This window comes from Benincasa hispida, unplaced genomic scaffold (genome assembly GCF_027475165.1).
Source record: "Benincasa hispida cultivar pf3 unplaced genomic scaffold, pf3_genome.v1.1 HicScf1848, whole genome shotgun sequence".
Taxonomy (NCBI): domain Eukaryota; kingdom Viridiplantae; phylum Streptophyta; class Magnoliopsida; order Cucurbitales; family Cucurbitaceae; genus Benincasa; species Benincasa hispida.
The window spans coordinates 924,127-947,307 of NW_028326240.1; the positions used below are offsets into that span (position 1 = coordinate 924,127).

At 36.2% G+C, this 23,181-nt stretch overlaps 2 protein-coding genes and 1 long non-coding RNA gene across 8 annotated transcripts; 2 read left to right on the forward strand and 1 right to left on the reverse strand.

The window, feature by feature from the left end:
* Nucleotides 1-522: 522 nt before the first annotated feature.
* LOC120077473 (ARM repeat superfamily protein) lies at nt 523-12,456 on the forward strand. Of its 3 annotated transcripts, none has more exons than XM_039031352.2 (17): nt 523-948; nt 1,460-1,658; nt 2,338-2,643; nt 2,735-2,824; nt 3,367-3,849; nt 3,969-4,076; nt 6,466-6,596; nt 6,681-6,813; nt 7,295-7,640; nt 7,720-8,201; nt 8,305-8,484; nt 8,563-8,721; nt 8,977-9,051; nt 9,331-9,514; nt 9,987-10,135; nt 11,281-11,493; nt 11,762-12,456. In XM_039031352.2, exons 1-17 carry the CDS (start codon nt 734-736, stop codon nt 12,392-12,394), a joined length of 4,086 nt encoding a protein of 1,361 aa, XP_038887280.1. In that variant the 5' UTR covers nt 523-733; the 3' UTR covers nt 12,395-12,456. The 3 variants fall into 3 exon arrangements, with proteins under 3 accessions (XP_038887280.1, XP_038887282.1, XP_038887281.1); XM_039031353.2 differs by having other exon boundaries at nt 541-948; nt 2,742-2,824; XM_039031354.2 differs by lacking the exons at nt 11,281-11,493; nt 11,762-12,456 and adding an exon at nt 10,376-10,780 and having other exon boundaries at nt 526-948.
* Nucleotides 12,457-13,305: 849 nt separating this feature from the next.
* LOC120078614 (putative Peroxidase 48) lies at nt 13,306-15,170 on the reverse strand. Its single transcript, XM_039032900.2, has 4 exons — nt 14,740-15,170; nt 14,431-14,628; nt 14,067-14,232; nt 13,306-13,986 (listed from the first exon to the last, which is right to left on the reverse strand). Exons 1-4 carry the CDS (start codon nt 15,040-15,042, stop codon nt 13,487-13,489), a joined length of 1,167 nt encoding a protein of 388 aa, XP_038888828.1. The 5' UTR covers nt 15,043-15,170; the 3' UTR covers nt 13,306-13,486.
* Nucleotides 15,171-16,253: 1,083 nt separating this feature from the next.
* LOC150030523 (uncharacterized) lies at nt 16,254-18,463 on the forward strand. 4 transcript variants are annotated; one of them, XR_016526718.1, is made up of 4 exons: nt 16,254-16,487; nt 16,696-16,815; nt 17,312-17,367; nt 18,184-18,463. It is a non-coding gene; the product is annotated as an uncharacterized LOC150030523 (long non-coding RNA). The 4 variants fall into 4 exon arrangements; XR_016526716.1 differs by lacking the exon at nt 18,184-18,463 and having other exon boundaries at nt 17,241-17,528; XR_016526717.1 differs by lacking the exon at nt 18,184-18,463 and having other exon boundaries at nt 17,312-17,528.
* Nucleotides 18,464-23,181: the final 4,718 nt, after the last annotated feature.

Consider the following 23,181-nt stretch of genomic DNA (forward strand, 5'->3'; position numbering starts at 1 on the left):
ATAGAAAAAAAAATAAAATAAATGCATCTCTCTCCAATTGATAAATAAGAAAAACTATATTAAATTGATATATGCATTTTTTTTTCAAATTGGAAAATAGAAAAAATTAAAATAAATGCATTTCTCTCTTCAATTGATAAATGAGAAAAACTATATTAAATGCATTTTCTCTCCCATCATTAAAATAGCTTCGACAATAGGAAATATATATATATATATATATATATATATATATATATATATATAACGAATATAAATAAATATAGAAAAAGGTAAAACGGTCCAAAATAATACTAAAAGACTATTTTGAAAAAAAAAAACAAATTTAAAGATATTTATGAAAATATATGGACAAAGTAAAAATCCATAAACTTAATTGATGGATCACACTTCATCATCCAATCGATGAAAAAGGTCCGAAGGGAATGATTGGGCCGTAGCAAGATTACGGGGCATCGCTATCATCTTTAGCCCAGCCCAAGATTCCTAGTTCGGCATCACCGTACGATGGATGATGGGGAAGGAAGGAAAGAAACAAAAAGGGAACCATCGTACAGTTTAGCGGGTCTTCTCGTGCTCTCTGGAGATGTTTTACGACATCTACCTCTTCACCTTCAAACGAATTCTTATTACGTTCTGCAACTGATCGCTTGCTTCATTTCAGTTTCTAATATAACTGTTTTGTTTGTTTGGGTTTCACGGTTTTTCTTCTTCTTCTCCCGTGCTGTTGAAGATGGAGATAGCTTATACAAATTCTTTAAGCGAGGAAGAAAAACTGGAAGAATCAAATGAAGGATTTCAGAGAAGTGGAGTGTTTGCAGAGCTCAAACCATATTGCTTGGAGCTGCTACAGCTTCTCCAACAGCCCAAGAAACATTCTTCCTCAATACATTCAATGTTCAAGTTGCTTCGAAAAACACCCACCACTTCTCTGCAACCTTGCTTTGAGTAAGCTTATCTTATCTTGTGGAAATTCTATATGTTATATTTCTTTAACTGCACGTTCGTTTTATATGTTGATCTAATTGCGTGTTCCATTCGAACTCTCAGCATTCACACAATTAAGCATTCCACCACAATTCATTCAAGAACTTACTTGAAAATATAGTTATAGTTCAGGGACGAAGAATATATTTTAGCCTTTGAACCGTAATCGTAATTGACAGGTTCCATTGCTTATCAATCAACTTCATGGAAAATTTGGAAAAATCTTGGAAGGGCATTGGAAAACTGGGCTAAGAAGATAATCGATATGATGTCTATAAGTTTTTTTTATCCATTTAAATATTTTTTGGGTAATGAAGCGAGTTCTCAAAACTTTACCATCTCTTTATACATGCGCTGGAAATTAAAAGCATGAAATAAAAAGATTATCTACTTTTGTTGACTACTTGTAATTTTAGTCCGTTTGAATCTTCATGCAACCCTACCTGATAGTTTAGTTTTTTTCTATTTTCAGTTATGCACTGTTCCCGCTACTGCTGCTATTGGATGCAGCTGTTGTGGATAGATCTCAGCAGAAGGTTGATTCTGGAGATACCATTATGATGTCTGTTACTCATGGTCTGCCTCATAGAGTGAGTGACGGTGTGGCAGAAGGTGTGCTTCAGTGTCTTGAAGAACTTCTGAAGAAGTGCCATTTAGGATCTGTGGAGCAGGTGGTCTAATTTGAAAATACCATTAGACTTGAGATGTGCCTCATTCATTTCCTTTTATTTCTTAAATGTTTATTATCCTTGTAGTGTAAGGAGCTGTTCTTAGAGTGATGCTTGTTGCTTGCGACACTAATTAGTTTCAATCAACTAAACTCAATTAAATATATTTATACTCACGAGAATAATTTTTGTGAAACAGCTCTTGTGGAGATTTGATGTTTATTGCATTTCAATTTACGTATTCTTCCTCCAAAATATGCCCCTGGAACTATAGTATCTAATATCTTCTTGATATAATCTTATGTTATTTTTCATCGTGCTGGGGTTGAGATTTATTATTTACGAGCGTAGTTGACTTATGACATGAATGTGCTTGATAAGGTGAGTTGATTTATTATTGGATATAGTTGACTTATGACACAAATGAGTGTGATAAGGTAATTAGGTTCTCATTTATCTCTTAGATCCCTTGCATTTAACTCAGGGTTGTGTTAAATGTTTATAGCCATTGTCCTCAAAAGATATAAATTTTCTGATGCAGACAAAGTAAATAAAAGAAATATAGGTTCATTGGCCTATTTGTGCTGTATTCTGTCATTCTGTGAATGGCCTTTAAAGACTTTTAATATATCCATTTTCTGAATTAGTTATTTGGCCTAATTATGATGATGTGATAATGCAGATGGTTGTAGTGCTGAAAAAGTTAACATGTGGAGCTCTGTTATCTCCCCTTGAGGCATCAGAAGAATTCCGTGAAGGAGTTATCAAGTGTTTCAAGGCAATCTTTATGAATTTATACCCGTGCTCAGATGATGCATGCTCGTGTAAACAAATATCTTGTTCTCCAGCACTTGCAGAAAACAGAGAATTTCAAGGTCATCTTGATTTGCGTTCAGAAGAGTCGAAGCCAAATGAATGCTTGCTTGAATTTCTCCGGAGTGAAACTGCTTCAGCTGCTGTTGGACACTGGCTGTCACTTCTTCTCAGAGTATGAAAAAGCATGCTTTCAATGATTTTCCATTGTTTTCTAGCATTTATTTTGCCCAAATCTTTCTATTTGTTCATGAGTCTGTGAAAAGGCTGCAGATATTGAGGCTGCACGAGGACATCATGGAAGTTCCAAACTTCGTATTGAAGCCTTTATGACCCTTCGTGTACTTGTAGCAAAGGTAAATATTTAACTTTTGATTAACTATGTACAAATGGGCTACCTGTCATGACTTAGAGTAAATTCTTGATTGGAGGTATATGGGTTTTAGGTCATATGTAGCATGATCTTCACCCACAGAGACTGAGTCTTCTTCCTGAGATAAAGATTTGAGAGGCTCTACCTCTTGATTGGACTGCTTAAAATAAGAAATGAGGATAAAGTCATCCCTACCGATCTTATATTGTTTGATGTATCTTACACATGGAAAACCTGGTTCAAGTTAAAGCAATAATTTATCAATAACGAATTGCTGAGGTTATTCTATGTGCGTGTGGAGCCTCATAGCTGATTTACTTTAGCGTACATGTATATATTTTAGGCCAAAAATCAACATTATTGAAAACCTGTAATCCCCAGTCACTTTTTTATTTATTTGCTCGAAGAGGGAAGTTCCCTGTTTTGATACTCAAAGAATTCTCCATATTATTTCCGTGGTAGTAAATAATAATCTTGAAGATGGATGTTCGATTGGTTTAGATTATCAATCCTATTCTTTTGCAGGTTGGAACAGCTGATGCATTGGCCTTCTTCTTGCCTGGTGTTGTCAGTCAATTTTCTAAAGTTTTGCGGACCTCTAAAACATCGTTAAGTGGGGCTGCTGGGAATACAGAAGCCACAAACCAAGCAATTAGGGGCTTGGCTGAATATCTAATGATAGTCCTCGAGGATGATGCTAATAAATCTAGCCTTGTTATGTTTATGGATTTTGAATCTGAAATTATTATGGAGAAGGGTAAAAAGGCACAATATATTCTTGAGGAACTCCGTCAATTGCCTGATAAAGTCCGAGGTGGGAGTATAGAGGTAGAAGAATCTTCATCTTCTGAGGTGGTGAAGAAAACTACTTATGAATCTGGTTCAAAGGAGAAGATGAGTGCTGACTATCTCAAGGGGAACAAATCTTTTCATGTGGATCGTACGAAGGAATGGGTTGCAGAAACTTCAACACGTGTGGATAAACTATTAAGTGCAACATTTCCATCTGTAAGTTCTTGAATATTATGTATCGAATCCTTCAATACTTCAATACATGACAAATATCTTTTATAGCTCTTATAACTGCTGATGTGTTTGCCGAACTAACTTCTCTTGGTGCTTGTTAGATTTGTACGCATCTGGTAAAAAAGGTTAGACTGGGCATCCTGGCTGCCATAAAAGGACTACTGTCAAGGTGCAGCTGTACACTAACGAAGAGTAGATTGATGCTTTTGGTGAGCAAAAGGAACTGCCACTACCTACTTTTGTTATCAATTTATTTAGGGAGTCAGATGTCTCTTGTTGATGTATTTAAAGTATTGGTTATATTTTGTTAAATTTGTTGCATTTTTTAAATTTATCATATAAAATTCTTTTTCATATATGTGGGACCTGAAAACCTAGAGTGAAGTGAGTGAAAAGTGAAATGAAAATGTAAGAGTTTCATTTTATTGAAAAAAATTATTTATTTATTTATTAAAAAAGACGACTTTTCTCAAGATGAAAGAATAGAAGGGCATATAAAAAACCAAACACATAAAAAAGAGACCTTTTACAAAAGGGACTCCAACTATGTAAAAAAAATGCCTATAGAATAGTTTGTTACAAAAGGTCTTTGAAATCAAAGTCTTGACTAAAATTCACTAGGGTTCCTTTCCACCTACAAAACCTATAAGATCCAACAAACACCTGCAAACCATAAAAAGCGACCCTTCTCCCCATGAGGCAGATTGAAAAGGAGCTCCTCGATCATAATACTAGTGTTCCTGTGACAACTACAAGCATACAATATGCCAAATGTTTGAAAGAATAAGTCCCAAACGGAACTTGCAGACTCACAATACCAGAGAATATGATTGAGATCTTCCTTCGTCTTCTGACAAAGCATACAATAGAAAGGACCAACTAGCGAGGGCAACTTCCTCACAAGCTGGTCCATCGTGTTAGCACGACCATGTAAAACACTCCAAGTAAAGGACCTCACTTTCCTAGGGGTCTTAATCCTCCAAAGAACCGAAAAAACCGACTCTACTAAGGGAGAGGGATTAACCAGGCTATGAAAAAAGACTTGCACGAAACCCCTTGAAAGGATTGGGGCTCCAAACCCTCACATCCCTTTTCCCACGCCTAAAAAGAGTGGCCCTTGAGCAAAAGAAAAGAAGCCACATTCGTCACTTCCCTATTGAAAATAGAGTGACGAATCTCGAAAGAAAAAGAACACGAGCTCCCATACCACACAAGGAAGTCAACAACAAAGTGGTTTTTGAGGGAAGACAAATGATCAAGTCTAGGAAATAAGGCATAAAGAGATCTCTCCCCACCCTATTATTTTTCCAAAAATATGTATACCTCCCTTCCCCCACCAAGGGAGCTCCATTGAAATATCCTTCCACAAGCTTTGGTGAGTACCTTTAAACCCCACTGTCAACCATTCAAAGGATGGGAGCCATGTCTACTAACAAATTAACAATGATCCTATGTTAAAAGGAGTTGTGCTCCGAGGAGAAACGGCACAACCATTTGGTCAACAAGGCTTTGTTACATAACCTTAGATTCCCAATCTCTAGACCGCTCTTGTCGATTGGTCTCTCGATAATCTCCCCTCTAACCAAGTGCGATCCCTTCCCTTGGGTTTCAATTAAAGGGCAAGACCTCGAAGGTTGACCAATGCTGGATTAAAATGGCTATAAGCAAGATTGATAGTTCTTTGCCTCAAAACTGAAATTGATTGTTTTTCAATAATTTGAACTTCATGCTCTTCTTATTGAATGCAATGCAATCAATTATTTATTTATTGGGTTTCAAATATTAAAGTGATACTAGGTTTTACGTATTTTTTTTCTTGCAATCATATAAACACAAGTTCACAGAAAGAAGACTTGGTGGTCCAGCCTCAGGCGGTTACTAAAAAGATTCCCAATTTCCAAAGATAAAAAGGAAGCAACATTATGAAACTCTTTTATCATGGAAGATGAAAGGGAAGCAAACAGAAAAAAGTCCTGTGTTTCAAGAATATTGTTGTCTTAAAAAAAAAATACATTTTCCTCTCCCTGTTAGGATCTTCAAAGACATGGTAGCTTTAAGATTGGTTCTGACGACTATGGACAGTAATAGGTTATTTTAAGATTTTCCATATTTGACGACATCGATATGACGTGACGTGATATCGGAATTTAGGTTTCTCTTGTTTCAGTTTTCCTGGCCTATTTTTGTTAACCTGGATCTATCCTCATTTTACAACTTTCAATTGAGTGGAGGCTATCGATTAGAAACTAATGGGAGAAAAGATCATCACTTCTTTTCTTTATTCTTCTGTTGTAAAAGATATCATGTTTATGTCTATAATCTAATAGCTTTGGGAACGTCCTCATTATGTGTTCAAACGCATATTTAATTCCTCGATGAACATACGATTATGTGATCTTGGAGCTGCTTGAAATGCAACATACTCAAGGAATATGCTGGATATTGTTAGCAAATTTTTTATGCGTACCCATGCAGTCTATTGATTCAACTAGAAAATGTTATACTTGGTTGTGGATCTTGATCATTTTATACGTTGTGAAAAATTTTTAAACTTGCTTACAATGTTTAATTTATAACATATCCTGTCTGTCGATGCAGGAGTGCCTGTGTGCTTTGGCTATTGATGAATCTGAGGATGTTTCATTCACTGCACAGGAGTTCCTTGAATATTTATTCTGGATAACTGGAAACCATGAATTGCAGCATGAGATTGCCAAAATTTTTGTGAGGTTCTTATCTTGATATATAAAGCTACAGATTACTAGAGTTTCTTGGACATATTGTAAAGCTAACTTCTCCCCCATTAAATCTAGGTTGGTTGAAAAGCTTCCAAATGTGGTTCTTGGAAGTGATGAGAAGTTTGCTCTATCACATGCACGACAGTTACTTGTAGTGGGATATTATTCTGGGCCTCAGCTCATTATAGATCATTTTATCCACTCTCCAGTATGAGCTTCTCTCTGATGTTTTAACAGACATGATTATTTACATTTACTTTATTACATCATGTTCAATCTATAACACACAGATGTAGATGAATTATCAAGTATGACGCTGCATTATTGCTTGAAAATTTATTTGATAATGTCTTTAAATTCTGTGGCTTCAACCATAGTTTCAAAATATGAAGATACTTCGCATGGTTGATTGCATGTTTTTGGATCATAACTATGAAGATCTTTTTCCTGTCTAATTTCACTTTGGGTTAATAATGAGCAATGTCTGAAAATAGGGAGACAGTGAGTTCATAGCTATTTTTTACCTCGCCCTGTCAAATTCTGCTATTGATATTTAATCTTGGCACTGCATGATTTTATATTTTGGTTATTCCCCTGGATTTTTTGTCCTTTTGCTCTTTAATCTCTCATTCACTGGTTTTTATGTCGTTAATACCATATTAATTTTGTATTGGTTGTTGAATGTATAGGTAACTGCAGTTCGCTTTCTAGATGTATTTGCTGTTTGTCTAAATCAAAATTCAGTTTACGCCAGTTCTATTGGAAAATTTCTTTCAGCAAGGCCATCATCTCTAGGATATCTGCACTCTCTTACTGAGTTAAAAGTTGGAACTAATTTCATCAGTGATTGCCTTTCCATCATGAATACTGCCTCACCTGCAGTTTCAGAGCTCACAATGGTTCAGGAGAAAGGTATACAGCAATGTGATCATGTGCTTCCTCGCATGCCCCCATGGTTTAATGGTGTTGGCAGTCAGAAACTTTATGAAGCTCTTGGAGGAGTTCTCCGACTTGTTGGTTTGTCTGTGGCATCAGGTTTGAAACCATTCCTTTGATTATTTAGCTCTTCTATTCTTGTGTTTTGTCCTTATCGCATATGCTTTCTTATTACCAGATAGCAAAGGTGAAGGTAGTTTGTCGGTTACCATTGATATCCCATTGGGAAACTTGCAAAAACTGGTTTCTGAGCTTCGTAAGAAAGAATACAGTGAAGAAAACTGGGAAGATTGGTACAGGAGGACTGGTTCAGGACTGTTAGTGCGCCAGGCAAGCACTGCTGTATGTATTCTGAATGAGATGATATTTGGTGTTTCAGAATATTCAGTAGATTACTTCTCAAGTACGTTTCAGAGAGCAAGAATGCACAGGAAGGTTACCAATGACTATGAATGTGCCCCAGCCAATGAAGCTAGATGGAAAATTTCCCTGGAAAAAGTTAGATCACAGTTAATTGATTGTATTGGTAGAATCTTGCATGAATACCTATCTCCTGAGATATGGGACCTTCCTATACAACATAAATCTTCCCCGATGCATCCTGTTGGTGAAGAAGACATTAGCTTACATTTCTTCAGAGACACTGCTATGCTGCATCAGGTAAGCTCAAAATTCAAAACCTATATGCATAGTTGTGGATGTTTTTCTTGGCCATATGGTGATTTGACACTCTATTTAAACTGCAACTTCTTCTCTTGAACAGGTTATAATTGAAGGAATAGGTATTTTTAGTATGTGCCTTGGAAAAGATTTTTCTTCTTCTGGATTTCTTCATTCATCACTTTATTTGCTGCTTGAGAATCTTATTTCCTCAAATGTGGAAGTTAGAAGCACCTCCGATGCTGTCTTACATGTTCTTTCTTCTTCATCTGGTTACCCAACGGTAAGATAATGTGAACACATATTTTACTATGGTTCTCGAGTCTTTTTATGATCAGTTGCAAATATGATCTTTTTGCAGGTTCGAAACTTGGTTTTGGAAAATGCAGATTATGTGATTGATTCAATATGTAGGCAGTTACGTCATTTGGATCTCAATCCGCATGTGCCAAATGTTCTTGCTGCTATCCTTTCCTATATTGGAATAGCTCATGAGATTTTGCCTCTGTTGGAAGAACCTGTATGCCAATTAACATCCTTTAACAACCTAATTCATTATACAGGATTTTATGGGCTTACTAATTGAGGGAGCGCCTGTGATCTGTACAGAAAGAATGCATATGGCTCTGTGGTCATAGTTTTCCATTTTTACATTCTTGATGGCCGCTTAGAACGAAAATTTTATACATTTCTTATATGTGTGGACGTGTGGTTATCTACTTGTCTTTGACTCGGTCTGAATGGGTTGGAAGTCTGATGCACTGAACTATTGCAGATGCATACAGTATCATCGGAACTTGAGATTCTTGGAAGACATCAGCACCCCAATCTAACTGGTCCCTTCTTAAAGGTTACTTCTGAATTATGCATATCCACTTTGTATTAAGGTTTACAATAATTAATATGACTGTCTGTTGAAAGGTATCTGGTCCTTTGCATTGCTGTAAGATTTTAGGTATTATGATCGTTCTTTGAATATCTTTGCTCATTGAGCTCTTTGGTGAGTTTTTGGACTCCTTTGGGTGGGGGGAGGATCTCCTAATTTGTCTCTCGTCAATTTGAGGATTTTTTGTGAGGTAAAACCAAACTGTTCATGTTTTTATATTATTATGAAATTTTTTTTCTCCAGGCAGTAGCAGAGATTGCCAGAGTATCAAAGCATGAATCTAATTCCCTGCCTAGTAAAGCAGCATCATATATTAATCATGTCAAGTCTTTAATCTCTAATGAAGGAAAGCAGGCAGAATTCAAACTTGGAGGAGTATCAAGATCCTGTTATGATGATGACATAAATATATCTTCACTGGAATCAGGTGATTCTTCTTGGTTAAGTAGTTCCATATTATGATGATGACATAAGTTTGCCTCATAGATTTTGATATTAGATCGGCCTTGAAATGTTGAACCTCTGATCTTGGTGATATAAAGTTGAGGCTTTTAGTTCTAAACTGTAACATGCTGAGTATTAAATGTTTAACTGTTAAACGAAATTAAATTATCAACTGTGAATGAAGGAATTGGATGAACTCGCAAGGCACAGAGCTGGTGTTCTTCCTGGCAATCTAGATGTAATAGTATGCTCCATTCAATTCCTCTGTTCTTGCAAGGGAAACAGTGCTGGATATTAAGAGAATGAATTAATCAACATGGCAAAGTTGTCATTGTGCAATGTCATAGGAGGACAAACTTAATCTAGATTATATAAGATGTTTCTAATATTGAAGTACTATGAAATGTTAGGCTGAATCAAACAGAACTATTTAAAGGTTAATTTATTGTTTGTAGAGTGGGAAAATATTTTGTTCAAGTTCAATGATTCCAGAAGATATAGACGAACAGTTGGATCAATTGCTGGTTCGTGCATTGTGACTGCTATACCTCTCCTAGCTTCACAGAATCAAGCAACATGCTTGGTGGCCTTGGATATTGTCGAGGTATGCCTCTTTGGTAGATAAAGTCGACCCATGTCTCGATCCTGTTGCATTACTACTTGTAAAGCCTAATAGGGTGCTTTTTTTTTCCCCAATCTTAAGGGCTTGATTAAACACTTCATACTCAGCTACCTGAAATGAGAGATAAAAAGGCAGTACAGAAATTTACTACAAGCCATGTTGATCTAACTATTCTAGGAAATGTAGCAGTTATTTAGCTTATGCACATTGTATACCTTCCAGGTTCTCTGTTCACACACGTTGAAGTTTGGAGGGAATCTAATTACAGTCTAGGTGCTCTGTGTCACGGTCAATGTTTTCGAGGCGACCCAAGGCGCACGCCTAAGACGAGAGGCGAGGCGACCTTGAGCCATTGCGCCTTACAGACAGCTAGGGCGAGCACCTACAGCCTGGTTGCGCCTTTTGTCACCTTGCTGCGCCTTCATCATACATGAAGGCGAGCGCCTGTCTTCCTTTCTCTTCCTTTTTTCATTCAAATTTTTTGTAACAAGTGAGATGAAAAATCACGAGAAGATTGATTATATAAAGATCAGAAGAGTCAGAAGATTAGAAAGATAAAAAATGAAGAAGAACATCTCCTACATTTATTATATAAATATATTATTATATTATATTATATTTTCTTCATATCCGTGTTCCCGTTGTGCTCCTCAATTTCACAATATCTCGTACATTTTCCCAAGATTGTCTATATTCGAGGCTTCGAGCTAAGAACTGGATTCGCTTGTTAGTGAGAGATCTTTTCATGGCCATTTTCTGTCTGAGAATGTTGCCAAGAATTATTTCACGTCCTCAGTGCGAATTTTACACGATCATGTTTTGTGTAATCATCATCACCATCATTTTTATTTTTATAGGGTTTAGAGTTTAGGGTATATAATGGGCACAAAATGTTTTGATCTAATCATCATTATGAATTTCTGAGTTTATGTTGTGGCTTCTGTCTCTCTCATATCACTTCGATGCTATATAACGATTCCTCTTCACCTCAACCCTTTTTTGGTGATTGAATTCACCTAACGCATGAAATCTTGCTAGACTGATTTTTTTTTTTTTTTTTTTTTTTTTTTTTTTGGCTTAAATTTGATTATAATGAAAAAAATCATTTCAATAAATTGTTTGCATAGTATGGCGTTGTTGCATTGGCAAAAGTCGAAGAAGCCTATAAGCACGAGAATGATATCAAGGAAGCAATTGAGGAAACATTGCACTCACATTCCTTTTATCGACTTCTGGACACTTTGGATACTTCTGAGGGGTCGGATGAGAATAGGTTGCTTCCCGCTATGAATAAAATATGGCCCTTTTTGGTTGCTTGCATTCAGAACAAAAATCCAGTGGTGAGTTATCATCTGTCCACATGTCTTTTTCCCCAGTGTTTGATCTAGTTTTTACTCGAGCAATTGTTGTATTTCTTAATTCATGCAACTCAGGATGACGATTTTTAGGATTTTAGTTGTCTTTTTGTTCAAATTGCCTCTGACCTACATAAACTCGAACAAACAACAAATAAATCTAGTTAATTTTAGATTATGCTGCTGGCCTGCTGCCTCCTTTCATATTTAATGTTTATTGATCTGGAAATAGTAATCAATGCAACTTTCGCAGGCTGCACGAAGATGTTTAAATGTGATAAGCAGTTCAGTACAAATCTGTGGAGGAGATTTCTTCACACGACGTTTCCACACAGATGGATCTCATTTTTGGAAGCTTCTGACTACTCCATTTCTAAGGAAACAAAACATGAGAGAAGAGAAGGCAGTACTACAACTTCCCTATCGAAAAGCATCTATATCATCAGAGGACTCGGTTGCTGAAAGTTCCAATTTGAAAGTTCAGGTCGCACTGCTCAATATGATTGCTGATCTATCTAGAAACAGAAGAAGTGCATCGGCATTGGAAGTAGTTCTGAAGAAGGTCAGTGGCATAGTAGCAGGTGTAGCCTTTACTGGTGTTGTGGGGCTTAGGGAAGCATCTTTGAATGCGCTTGGAGGTCTTGCATCTATGGATCCCGACCTTATTTGGCTTCTCGTCGCTGATGTATACTACTCCATGAAGAAGGACATGCCTTCACCGCCCACATCAGAATTTCCCGAGGTATCTCGACTTCTTCCATCGCCTTTATCTCCGAAAGGGTATCTTTATGTGCTTTATGGGGGTCAAAGTTTTGGTTTTGACATAGAAGTATCGTCTGTAGAAATTGTATTTAAGAAATTGCAATCCAACATTTTTACGTGTTAATACGATTGTTAATACGATTCCAAGTATTTATAACACAGGGGTATATGAGTATATTTACTTTATTTCTTTTCTTGTTTCTAAGATCTTGAGATTTTACCTTGATTATTTTTTCTATATTCTTTCATGTGATAGCATATCTTTTACACCCAAACTTTATAATAATTAAAGCTTGAATGCTCCATATCCTCAGAGCTCCTGGGAAGAAAACAAAGTAAAATCGGTAGCAATTTTTAAACAATTTGCAAATATATTATTTTTATCCTCTTTATTGGATTTCATCTCCTTGAAAAATGTAACAAATATAAGGTTACATTTCTTGATGATCCAAATACTAAAAGACAAGCCATGCTAGTAGAGATGCAACCAACCATAATCTTAATACGAATGTCAATTAAGATTGTGAGTTATGCGTCTCTTAAAGAGATGCAACCTAACTTGATTTGTTTTAGAGAGAACTCAATAAAGAAAAGAAGGTTTCTATTTTTGCAAATAGTTTTAAAGGTGCACATATTATCATTTTTTTAAAGAGCCCTAATTGATGGTTATAGAATCTTGATAGGCTACACACGCTAAACAGATATTGAAGAATTTCAGTAGAATGTAATATTAAGGAAGAGGTTTGTTGAACTTGAACCATTGTTGATGAGGGAATACCCCAAAGAGGCTCTCTCCTCTATATTAAATTTGTTAGGCTTTCTCCTCTACATTAAATTTGTTTCTCTATATCTTTCTCCTCTATATCACTACTTGAACCTACGTATGCAAACAAATTTGATGCTTGTTCTATATATTAAATTAAATCTGATTATTTAATGCTACTAGGATTTGTATGGGTCCATATTTTTTCTAGTGGTATCTGTTTAATCCATTCATATATTTCCCAAATTCAATATATATATAGTCGCCATATATTAGGCAGGAAGAACATGGTTATTATTGGTTCCATTGTTGAAAAATTTCTATTATACACATTTCTGATATTAACATCAGCCAACTTCCAAACAAGTTGTAAAACATATCCAACTTTGTTCAAGAATGAAAACAGAGCAATGATACTAAAGAACAACTCAAACAAAAATATGTTGTTGCGGTTTAGTGCCCGCACCTCTCACGAATTTGACCTTGAGAACCAGTTAGAACATCAAGAACCGATAGCTTCACCATAGCCCTTGCAAAGTCCATGCGAAAGGTAGAGCCATCATCGGAAGCATAGCCCTTTACCAGTCTTCCCGTCTTCTCGTTGGCCATTAGTTGCTGATCAGCATACAACAATCCTCTCCCACTCAACAAGCTCTTATAGTAATGAGTGTTGAAACCTCCCTCTGACGACAACGAAGGCGACAATTCTTGAAAGTACGACATGCCCAATGTAGACCTCCTTAGCTTCTCTACTGATGCCTCTGAAATTGGGGATGATGCTGGAGACACTTGATCTTGATTGCCATTGTTGTTGTTCTCTCTCTCTTGGCACTTGAATCTCATCAGGTTCAGGAACTCAGGGTCAATTGATGGATCTGGTAGGCTGGTTCCAGAGAAGTTATAAAGACGATTCAGAATGAACTGACACCCAATCTTCCCAATGTTGTGCGCTCCTTCAAAAGCCAAAAGGATAACCACTGAGACTAATTGTGATTTGTGAATGAGTTCGAGGGAAGAGATAATTTTAGCATACCTAAAAGACTGACCATATCTCTTTCATCAAATCCTCTAGTCGCAAATAGATAAAGAGTACGATTGATGTTGTCGTCGGGTCGTGGCAGTTCCGCCATTGCTTCTTCAAAGTATGCCCTCGTGCTGTCTCGCCTGCCGGTGAAAACTGGATAGAAAGGGCCACCAGCCTAATTGCCAAATCATTTTAGTCGAATCAAAACACAATAGCTGAGAAAAAAACTACATTCTATTCCTAATTTCTAAGCTGAGAAAAGCAATCGCATCATCAATACCTCAGAAACCCCACAATCAATCAGTACAGAGAATTACAAGAAATGAAAAGAAAGGGGGGGTGGAGAAGAAGACAGTGTGATATGTATATTTACCAGAACGACGGCATCTCTAGTAGCAAGGGAAAGGATATCGGCACAAGAAACAATGCGTGGGCAAACCCTTTCAAGCTCCTCCTTGATTTGATCAATCTCATCGAAACCCTTTAAAGTCAAATTGGGAATAGCCTGCTTCTCACTCGAATAAGTTCCGTCACCTGAAATGGGATCCAATAGGACGGAAGCATCGCAGCCCTAAATGAAGGAAAAAGAAAGAAAATAAAGAAGAAGGTTAGAAAAAAGAAGCGGAGAGATGGAATCAAGAAGGGAATCAAGAAATGAAGAAGTGATTTGATGGATACATACCTGGATGAAGCAGTCGTGAAAGTAGAGTCTAAGTAGAGAAGCGGAGATATCTTGATGGTGAGAGTAAATGAGAGCCATGGCAGACCTTACAATGATCTCGGCATTGGGGCAGGATTCTCGATAGAAATCGTATTGAAGAGTTGAAAGGAAAGTGAAGAGGGTCTGAGTCTGAGTTTCAGAGAAATGGAGAGGATGATTAGGGGAAGAGAAAGCCAGAGTTTTAATGTCGGAAACACCTCTTGGATTGCAGAGAGAAACGAGGAGGGTGATGAAGACGACTGAAAGGACCCAACCATTCAACATTTTTGAAAGTGAAAACAATCTCAACACTTTCACTCTGTTTATCGATTTATCAAATGGAGGCAAACTCCCGCCATAACCATTATACTCTGCTCTTCCGCTACTCTTCTACCCGCAATTTGAAACTGATAATAATAAGCTCAAAATTACCATTTACTCCCTTAAATCTATTTCTTTTGGTTCAACTTCAACACATCATTAAAAAAAAATCAAAATTTTTAAAAATTAATCCATCTATTAAATATAAGTTTCAACTTTTAATTTTTAATTTCACGTCTGACTGGATTGTGAAATTTTAAAAAGTGTTAAAGTTTGGAGACTAAATTTATAGTTTTATAGTTTTAAAAGTTTAAGGATTAGATAGATACAAGTGTTAAGACTTCAATTTGTTATTTTACCTAATAATAATTTCAAAGAGAGAAATTGTGAAACATCAATTTTAAAATAAGCAACAAGTAATTTTTTTATTGAAACACATTTGGGAAGGAAAATCTTTAGGGGGTGTTCGAGCAAGAAGTTGACAATTATAGTCAACTTATTATAGTTGGGTTATAATAGTTTGTGTTTGGATGTAAATTATTTTAGTTTGGTTATAATAGTATATGTTTGAATTATAAACTATTTTAGTTTGAGAAGGAAATAGTAAACATTGTAGCAATTAATAAAAAAAATGATGAATGTAAGATAGTAAATATTGTATCAAATATGGATTTAGAGATAATGTTGACTATATCTTAGGACAATCTTGCCCCAAACACACCCTTAGTAAATAAGTAGAAAACAATTTTCTTATGAGCATCAACATAAATCAATTGAGTTTGGTATATATTTTCAATTAAAAGGTCATTGGTTAAAGTTCTCACTTCTAACTGTTAAACTCAAATAAAAAATAAAATAAAATAAAAATGAATAATAGCACTTTGTGGCTAATTTTTTTTTAAAAAAAAGTTTACAATATTAAAAAGAGATGTTATTTTGCCATTTATTTAAAAGACAACTCTATTTCTTTTGAAAGTTGTAATACTATGACCATCATTAATTTTAATCACTTTTTTAAACTATCGACGCCCACGGAGAGAAATTGGTTAAATTATTATGTACGTTGTTGACTAAAGATGATGTGGGGCCGGGTGACTTATAATGATGATTGAGCCTCAGTTTCTATTCCAAAAAAATTATTTAGTCTGCTAATTAATCTATTAGCGAATTACAATAATAATACCCTTTTTTTAGTTTTTTTTTTTTTTTAAAAAAAAAAAAAAAAAAAAACTTTTCTTAAAAAAACCCTTCTGTTAACCGGCATGCTACGGCGGTGGACCAAATCGCAAATCGGTCATCGAAGCTTGAATCATCCAATTCACGATCTTTGTTCAATTGTGCTATGGGCGGAAGCGAAAGAAAATCCAAGGAGAAGAGGAAGCATAGAAAGGCGGCTTCATCTTCTGAAGGTACTCATTTCTGTTCTTTTCTTCTTTTGTCTATGCATTTCCCCTCTTTTAATCTGTTGTTACTCAACAATCTTCAAGAACTTCTCCCAAATAGAAGCAGTACTTCTAGAGAACTTTATAATTTTGCTTTTCTTCGGGTGGATTCTCCAGTAATCTATGGTGGGTTGTGCTGCGTTTTGTGTTAATGCTATTGCTTGTAAAAGTTCAGACGAGAAGAGCAGCAAGAGACCAAGAGCTGCAGAAGATGAGGAAAGGGAAAGCAGAAGGAGTGATAAGAGAGAGAAGCGGAAGGAGAAGAAATCTCACAAGCACTCTAAACGCCACTCAGGTAAACTCGAATGGGCAATTTGCAGAAGTATGCATGTTACGGTTCATGTTTGGTATTATTATGTTTTATCTCATAGGTGGTCGAGTGGTTGTTTTTTTCTTCGTTGGTTATTTCATTTGAATTTGTATTAATGGTGTCGCACAAATTGCTTCAATTCGATGTTTAGGTTTTCTGATGTTAAACTGGTGTCCATACTATGTGTAGAAATCAAAATCCTTTTATTTTTATACATTCTTCAAATTTATTCTCTCTGCTACCTTTTCTGTCTTTTTCTCAAAACTCATGTTTGGAAGGAAGTTGTGGTTTAAAGAAAGAAGATTATCCTGTAAGTATTTGAATACACGAGTTTTTACTTTTCCAGTTTTTCTACAGCAGTGTCATTGCAAATGCAGATGTAAACTTTTACTTATTTTAATTATGAACAGGATTGTGAAGAAGTACTTTATAAATAGGTTTCCGAAGTAAAGTTTTGTAATGCCCTGCCTTTTTCTCTCAGAGAAGAAGTCAAAGGATATTCACAAAGGCAAGCATCACAAGGGCGATCACCTTTCAGTGAGTTCTTCTGCAATGATAAAGCATGCGTATTAGTTTATCTTTTACTTATTCTACTTGATCATCCCTGCACTTTTCCTCTGTTATTATTAGTTAGGTTTGGAAAGAACAGAAGTAGGAAATGGATTACAATGCTCTATATAAGAAGTTCTGATTTATCATGCTTGTGTTGTTTTTCCCCCTACTTCACCGCCTCTCAATTATTAATACTATATCTTGAGGTATTCAAACCCAGTAAATTTAGTATTAGGTTATCATATTTCGAGATCTTCTTAAGTGGCCTCGAGATATGGTTAACTCAAATATAATGAAGATGGTGAAAACATCTGGAAAATATTGGATTGTTTTTCACTCTTTACTTTTTTTAAAAAAAATTCATGGATCTGTGCAGCTGAACTGAATTTATGGGATCACTGGATGTGAGTGAGGTTACACAAGAATATAATGGAGGAGAGTTATCATAGATTAATCAACGGAAAGTTACCTGGTGTCTAGGATTTGGTTCAGGTATGTAGAGGGATAGAAATTACTAATAATATAAGTTGCACAAGGGGAGTATTCACGTTGCACAAGGGGAAGATGCTTGCAAATTTGCTAACGTTCAGCTTCTCATAACTTAGGATTTCCTAGTCTTTATTATTTTTCTTTTTCTTTTTCACGTGAAAGAACTATTTTAATATCAAAATGTTCGGTGCTATGCCACTGCATTAGGCTACTTGAATATAGAAGTTAATGTTAATATAGTTGCGATAAGGTTGCCGTATCACCAGTTATGAAGTATGTTAACCATGTACACCATTCCTCAATCTTATGCAGAAACAGAAGTACAATCACGATACATGGTCCTAGAATAGTGAGTTATTTAGCAGTGAGGTGGTTACTCTGAAGAATTAAATCAACCAATTTCTTTTCAAAGTGAATTACGGTGTCTAGATTGGACAAATAGGAGAAGCGTCTTGTTTATTTGTTAGTTATTTGCTGCTTCTACCAAACTTCCTGCTTCTACAAATTTGTTTCCTGCCTTATCAGATTGTTGTGAACCTTGCGATGTACTACATAATTCTGCCAGCTAATTACTGGCATGAGGCTTTATTGGGGATTTAAAAACTCAATCAAAGACTCCAAGAGAATAGTAGGGAAGACCTTGAGGTGGTTCACAACAAGATTTGAAGAAGATTTGCAGTTGAATTTGAGATTCCAAAGATTCTACAAAGGTATGACTTGAAACCCTCTTATTATTGTATGTGCATGCTTTATTATAGCCAAAATTGATGAATTAGAATGTTTATTGATCCTTGTTGCTTCCATTGCATGCTAATATACTCTTACAAGAGATGGAGAGGAGGAGAGGGAAGAGAAAAACTTTTCTTCTCTATAAAGTTTTTCTTGGAGAGAACTCTTCTCTCAAAGCCAATTGAGGAGGAAGATGAAAAATCTCCAACCATCTTAATCATCATCCCATGTAAAAATTGAGAGAATAAGAGGAGGGAGTCATAGCTCCTTCCCTTTAATTAATTTCAATTAAATTAATATTAATATATATATATATAGTAACTACTTTATTATATATATACACTATATGTTATATTAAATATAACATATAGCCTATAGTTTATATTGCATCAAATACAACATAAACTATAGATTTTATTTTCTCTCAACAATACATGACATTTAATCTAAATCACATTTATATTAAATTCACTTATATGAATCTCATCCATATAATTGATATTTGGATCATATCCAAATATTTAATTCCTCTCAATATAAATCATATTTATATTTAATTACATGAATCTCATTCATATAATTGGTATTTGAATCATCTTCAAATTCCTCTCATATTACCTTAAATTATAATGTATCAAATACATTATATTAATTATATAACATATATAATCAATTTAATTAATTATATCATATATAATTAATTCCGTTAATTAATTTGAACAATTTAAAGTAATCCAAAATTAATGATCAATTAAATCCCTGTTGAGCTACAGAGGGGACCTTATGAACTTGTAGATTGAAGCTCTAAAGGTACACAGATAATTAGTTAAACTCTTTATTTAAATTACCCAACATCCGTTAACTGCTGGTCACTCCACTAAAGACTGACAGTTGTACTCTTCACACTGCAGATAAGTTTCTGTGTCCATTGGATATAACCAATCAACAAAGCGATGACCCTTCACAAATTGCTCATAAGTACAACTGGACCAAAATATCGTTTTGCCCATGTAGTTACATTTAACTTTTTAAGTACCACTAATTCCTCAAATGAACAATAAGTCATAGTCCCACTATGACCAAGTCCTTTTCGGGCCAGGAGAGCGTGTGGTCACTATGTTCAAGACCCGGAATCAACCCTTAAGGTAGCAATTTGTCTACTTGCTGATGACGGACAGAAATGCAAGTTATTATAGGCCTTTTATTTAGAATTATGAGGGCTGTTAAGTAGAATATCCGATGATTGTATTAAGAATTTATGAGAAAATGAGCTTGCGTCGGTCAGCAATGAAAATCTCGGCTAACCCACTATTATGCGTTATTTTACGTCCAAATGTCTATTTTTGTAGCTAACGTAGGAATTGATTGCATGCGGTGAATCTCGCCATCACAGAGGCGTCGCTTACCTGTTCGCATACGTTCGACGCAAGGATGTTGCGGCCATTAACCGCATGCGTCCATCGCATAAAGGTTGCGGCTACGAAATAATAACCATAATAGAGGGATGAACGCAAGGGTGGTGGAATGCGTTGGTACTTCGGAAACCAAGCATGAACGCATACCTCGGAAGTATCAAAAGGTGATGTTAACATTTCACCTACCATGCCGTTAGCAGTAGAGATTCAGAACAGGTCCATCACGCTGTTAGTTGCAGAATTTCCGAGGAGGACCATTAATGCTGTCGGTGAATCGAGCTGTATAAATAGAAGCCTTAGAGCTCAACTTCAATTCATCTGAGTTTTTGCCTTCAGGTAGATCCTTGTGATCCAGACGAAAGCGTGAGAAGATAGTCTTGAGAGTTCTTCATTCCTCCTACCATTCTGAGTGACGACCGGAGCTCTGTTGGAGGTAGATCTCAAGAGAAACTACTCTGCCACCCATCCATGGCACCAACGGCAGCCTTGACACACATCTGATGGATGCAAGACATTGCCCATCTGGCCCTCCATATGTCTTCTATTTCTGTATTGTATTACATTGTGTCTTAAGAGATTAATACATTATGTGATCAATGCATTTCTCTATTTCCTTCGATTCCATCTTCATTTCTTATCATCCTTTCCTTTCACTGCAAAGACTAAGTAAGATTGCTCGAGTATCGCATACTTAATCATGCGGCATAGACATATAAAACAAGTAGCAAGCCACCGAGAGGTGTGTGTTGCGCGAGTGTTGTGAGAAAATCCTAATTGCTTAGTGAGATGTTGTAGCCACGTTTTTCTATGAGCTGATCAGCGGTAGCTAACTGCCCGAGAGGGTAAGTGGTGGAACGCATTAAACAAAATAAGCAGTGTTCCTAGAGATAGGAATAATCTTATGTCAACCATGTTTATGTGATTACCTTGTCTTATGAGCGCATCATTCATCATTTAGGCACACTTGAGAAAGTAGTCTAAAGACCAAATCTAGGCTTGAGAGAGTCAGATTGGATCGCATAGGCAAGAATAGAGGCTTAGAGACAAGCTCTGTTTGCTATTACACAACATATGCACCCTATAGATAGGATATGGTGGTATGCGGTCATCTTGTTTATGTGTGAGAGAACGTGAGTAAGAATAGAGACTTAGACATAAGGCCTCTCGACACTATCGCACATCGCATGTGTCTTTGTCATGTGTGTGTAGCACAATCGCATAGCTTGCGTTGCCTGGGGTTACCCTTGCGATCAAGCTTAGTGATGTGGAAGTCATCCCCGCTATTTTATCTATTTTCCCATGCATCTTATTACGCGTTAATCATTGTCGTGTCTCTACCTCTCATAGTCATACTTCCACTGCTTAATCTGTTAGTTAGGAGTAGAAGTAGCGCATAGCCCATAACCTTCAATATTCTTTTATTCTTCATGCAAAGACTTTACTTCATAACATTTAGCTACAAGTTCCTGAGTTCGACCTCGGATCACCCGAGAAACTTACGATCTCGTTATAGTTAGCGAGAGAGCAAGAAAACTTGTGGCAGGAACGCATGGTCATCAAACAAATATTGCATATTCCTTAGTCCAACGCATGACCAGCGATGCATGAAGAACGAACAATGAATGCATAATTATTTACACCATTTTCCACCATCACTTGCCCTTACATCGAGGAAGGACTGAATTTCATCTTGTGTAACTATATTTTCAGCTCCCCAGTTAGATGAATTCCCAAAATGGTAAGCTTGTTGAGTTGGAAATCTGGCCACTTTCACCCGTACAAATCAAATGACCGCCTTCAAGAGTAGGAGTTCACAACTCACTCAGGATTTAGGTCATGTCATCTATGTTCATCCTAGTGAAATGTAAGTCTCTATTATTAATACCGTTATATAAAGAGACTAATCATTTTGTGGTCTGGTCTTATACAAACTCTTTGTATAGGATACCTCCGCTCACATATTTTCACATGAATGATCAGGATTAGATCATTTGTAGCACTTTACAACACTTGTAACACCTACGAAGTGGTCATATCCGTAGTGTCACTAGGATAAGGTACCAAACCTTATCCATCTACTACAGACTGTTTAGGTTATTATTTAAACAAGAACCACTTGTATGTCTCTACATACTTGTTTAAATTACATGAAATAACCTCGAAACTTAGTTTATTGAATTGAATATATGCTTGTAAAATAACACTTGTTTTATTAACAACAATAGTTTACACAAAGTTTACAAACTACGAGATTACAAGGAGATTTAGAACAACATTCCCAACACCAAGAACAGTAGCCAGGGTAATTGAAGGGTTGATTGGCTTAATCGAATAGGAATCCAGTCGCGTAGGTCGAAGGAAGTCAGTGGCATGGTCGGCTTGATTGGCTTCATTTATGACTGTGCCTGATGAACAAACCGGCGGCTGACGCGAGCATGGATGACCGACGATGGCTAGATCAAAACAAGTGGCTGCGTGGTGATCTGACTTCGCCAGATTTAACTGTGTCAGGTGGTTTTTTGTCGGCCGGCTGAAGCCAATCTTAGCGTGCGTCTGGTGGATCTCCGCTGGGCTGTCCCTGTTGCACCCGTGAATGAAGTCTGCTAAAGAAGATGGGGTAACACGGTCTGGAGATAACCTTCCATAGCCACCTGTATTGTGGCAGTAATGCCAGCACCGGTGGATCCACTTACTTCTGCAGAGGCTTCTAAAGAAGATTGTGGTTGATTATCGTCAATGACAGTTAGGGTTTCATCGCCATGCTCTAATACCATAATGAAAAAGGAAGAAAATAGAAACACAAAGTTTTACGTGGCAAACCCTAGAACAGGGAGAAAAAACCACGATAGTTGACTGATATTTTATTATTTCTGATACACTGAATACAATAAGTCTGCTAAAATAAATAGACTGATATTTTACCCAAAACAAAAAAAAAAAAAACCCAAGGGCAAATATTTATTTTCAACAAAAAAAAAAAAGAAGGAAAAATCTAAAACCAATTAATAATAGGGACTATGGTAGGTATCTTGGATTGAACTCATGTTCTCTTAGCCATATGAAAATATCAACTTAAACGTAGCTTCCTAGATGAGGTAAAACTATCATTTTAAAGAAAGCAAAACTGATTAGTTCTCTTTTATCGAAAAACTGATTGGCTCTCTTT

Excerpts from the sequence above, each read along its gene's own strand:
- LOC120077473 (XM_039031352.2), top strand. The coding sequence starts at position 734 with ATGGAGATAGCTTATACAAATTCTTTAAGCGAGGAAGAAAAACTGGAA. Across the intron at positions 8,485-8,562 it reads CTTCATCTGGTTACCCAACG|GTTCGAAACTTGGTTTTGGA; the intron begins GTAAGATAATGT and ends ATCTTTTTGCAG. Across the intron at positions 11,494-11,761 it reads TTCAGAACAAAAATCCAGTG|GCTGCACGAAGATGTTTAAA; the intron begins GTGAGTTATCAT and ends CAACTTTCGCAG.
- LOC120078614 (XM_039032900.2), bottom strand. The coding sequence starts at position 15,042 with ATGTTGAATGGTTGGGTCCTTTCAGTCGTCTTCATCACCCTCCTCGTT. Across the intron at positions 14,629-14,739 it reads TTCACGACTGCTTCATCCAG|GGCTGCGATGCTTCCGTCCT; the intron begins GTATGTATCCAT and ends TCCTTCATTTAG. Across the intron at positions 13,987-14,066 it reads AGATATGGTCAGTCTTTTAG|GAGCGCACAACATTGGGAAG; the intron begins GTATGCTAAAAT and ends TGGCTTTTGAAG.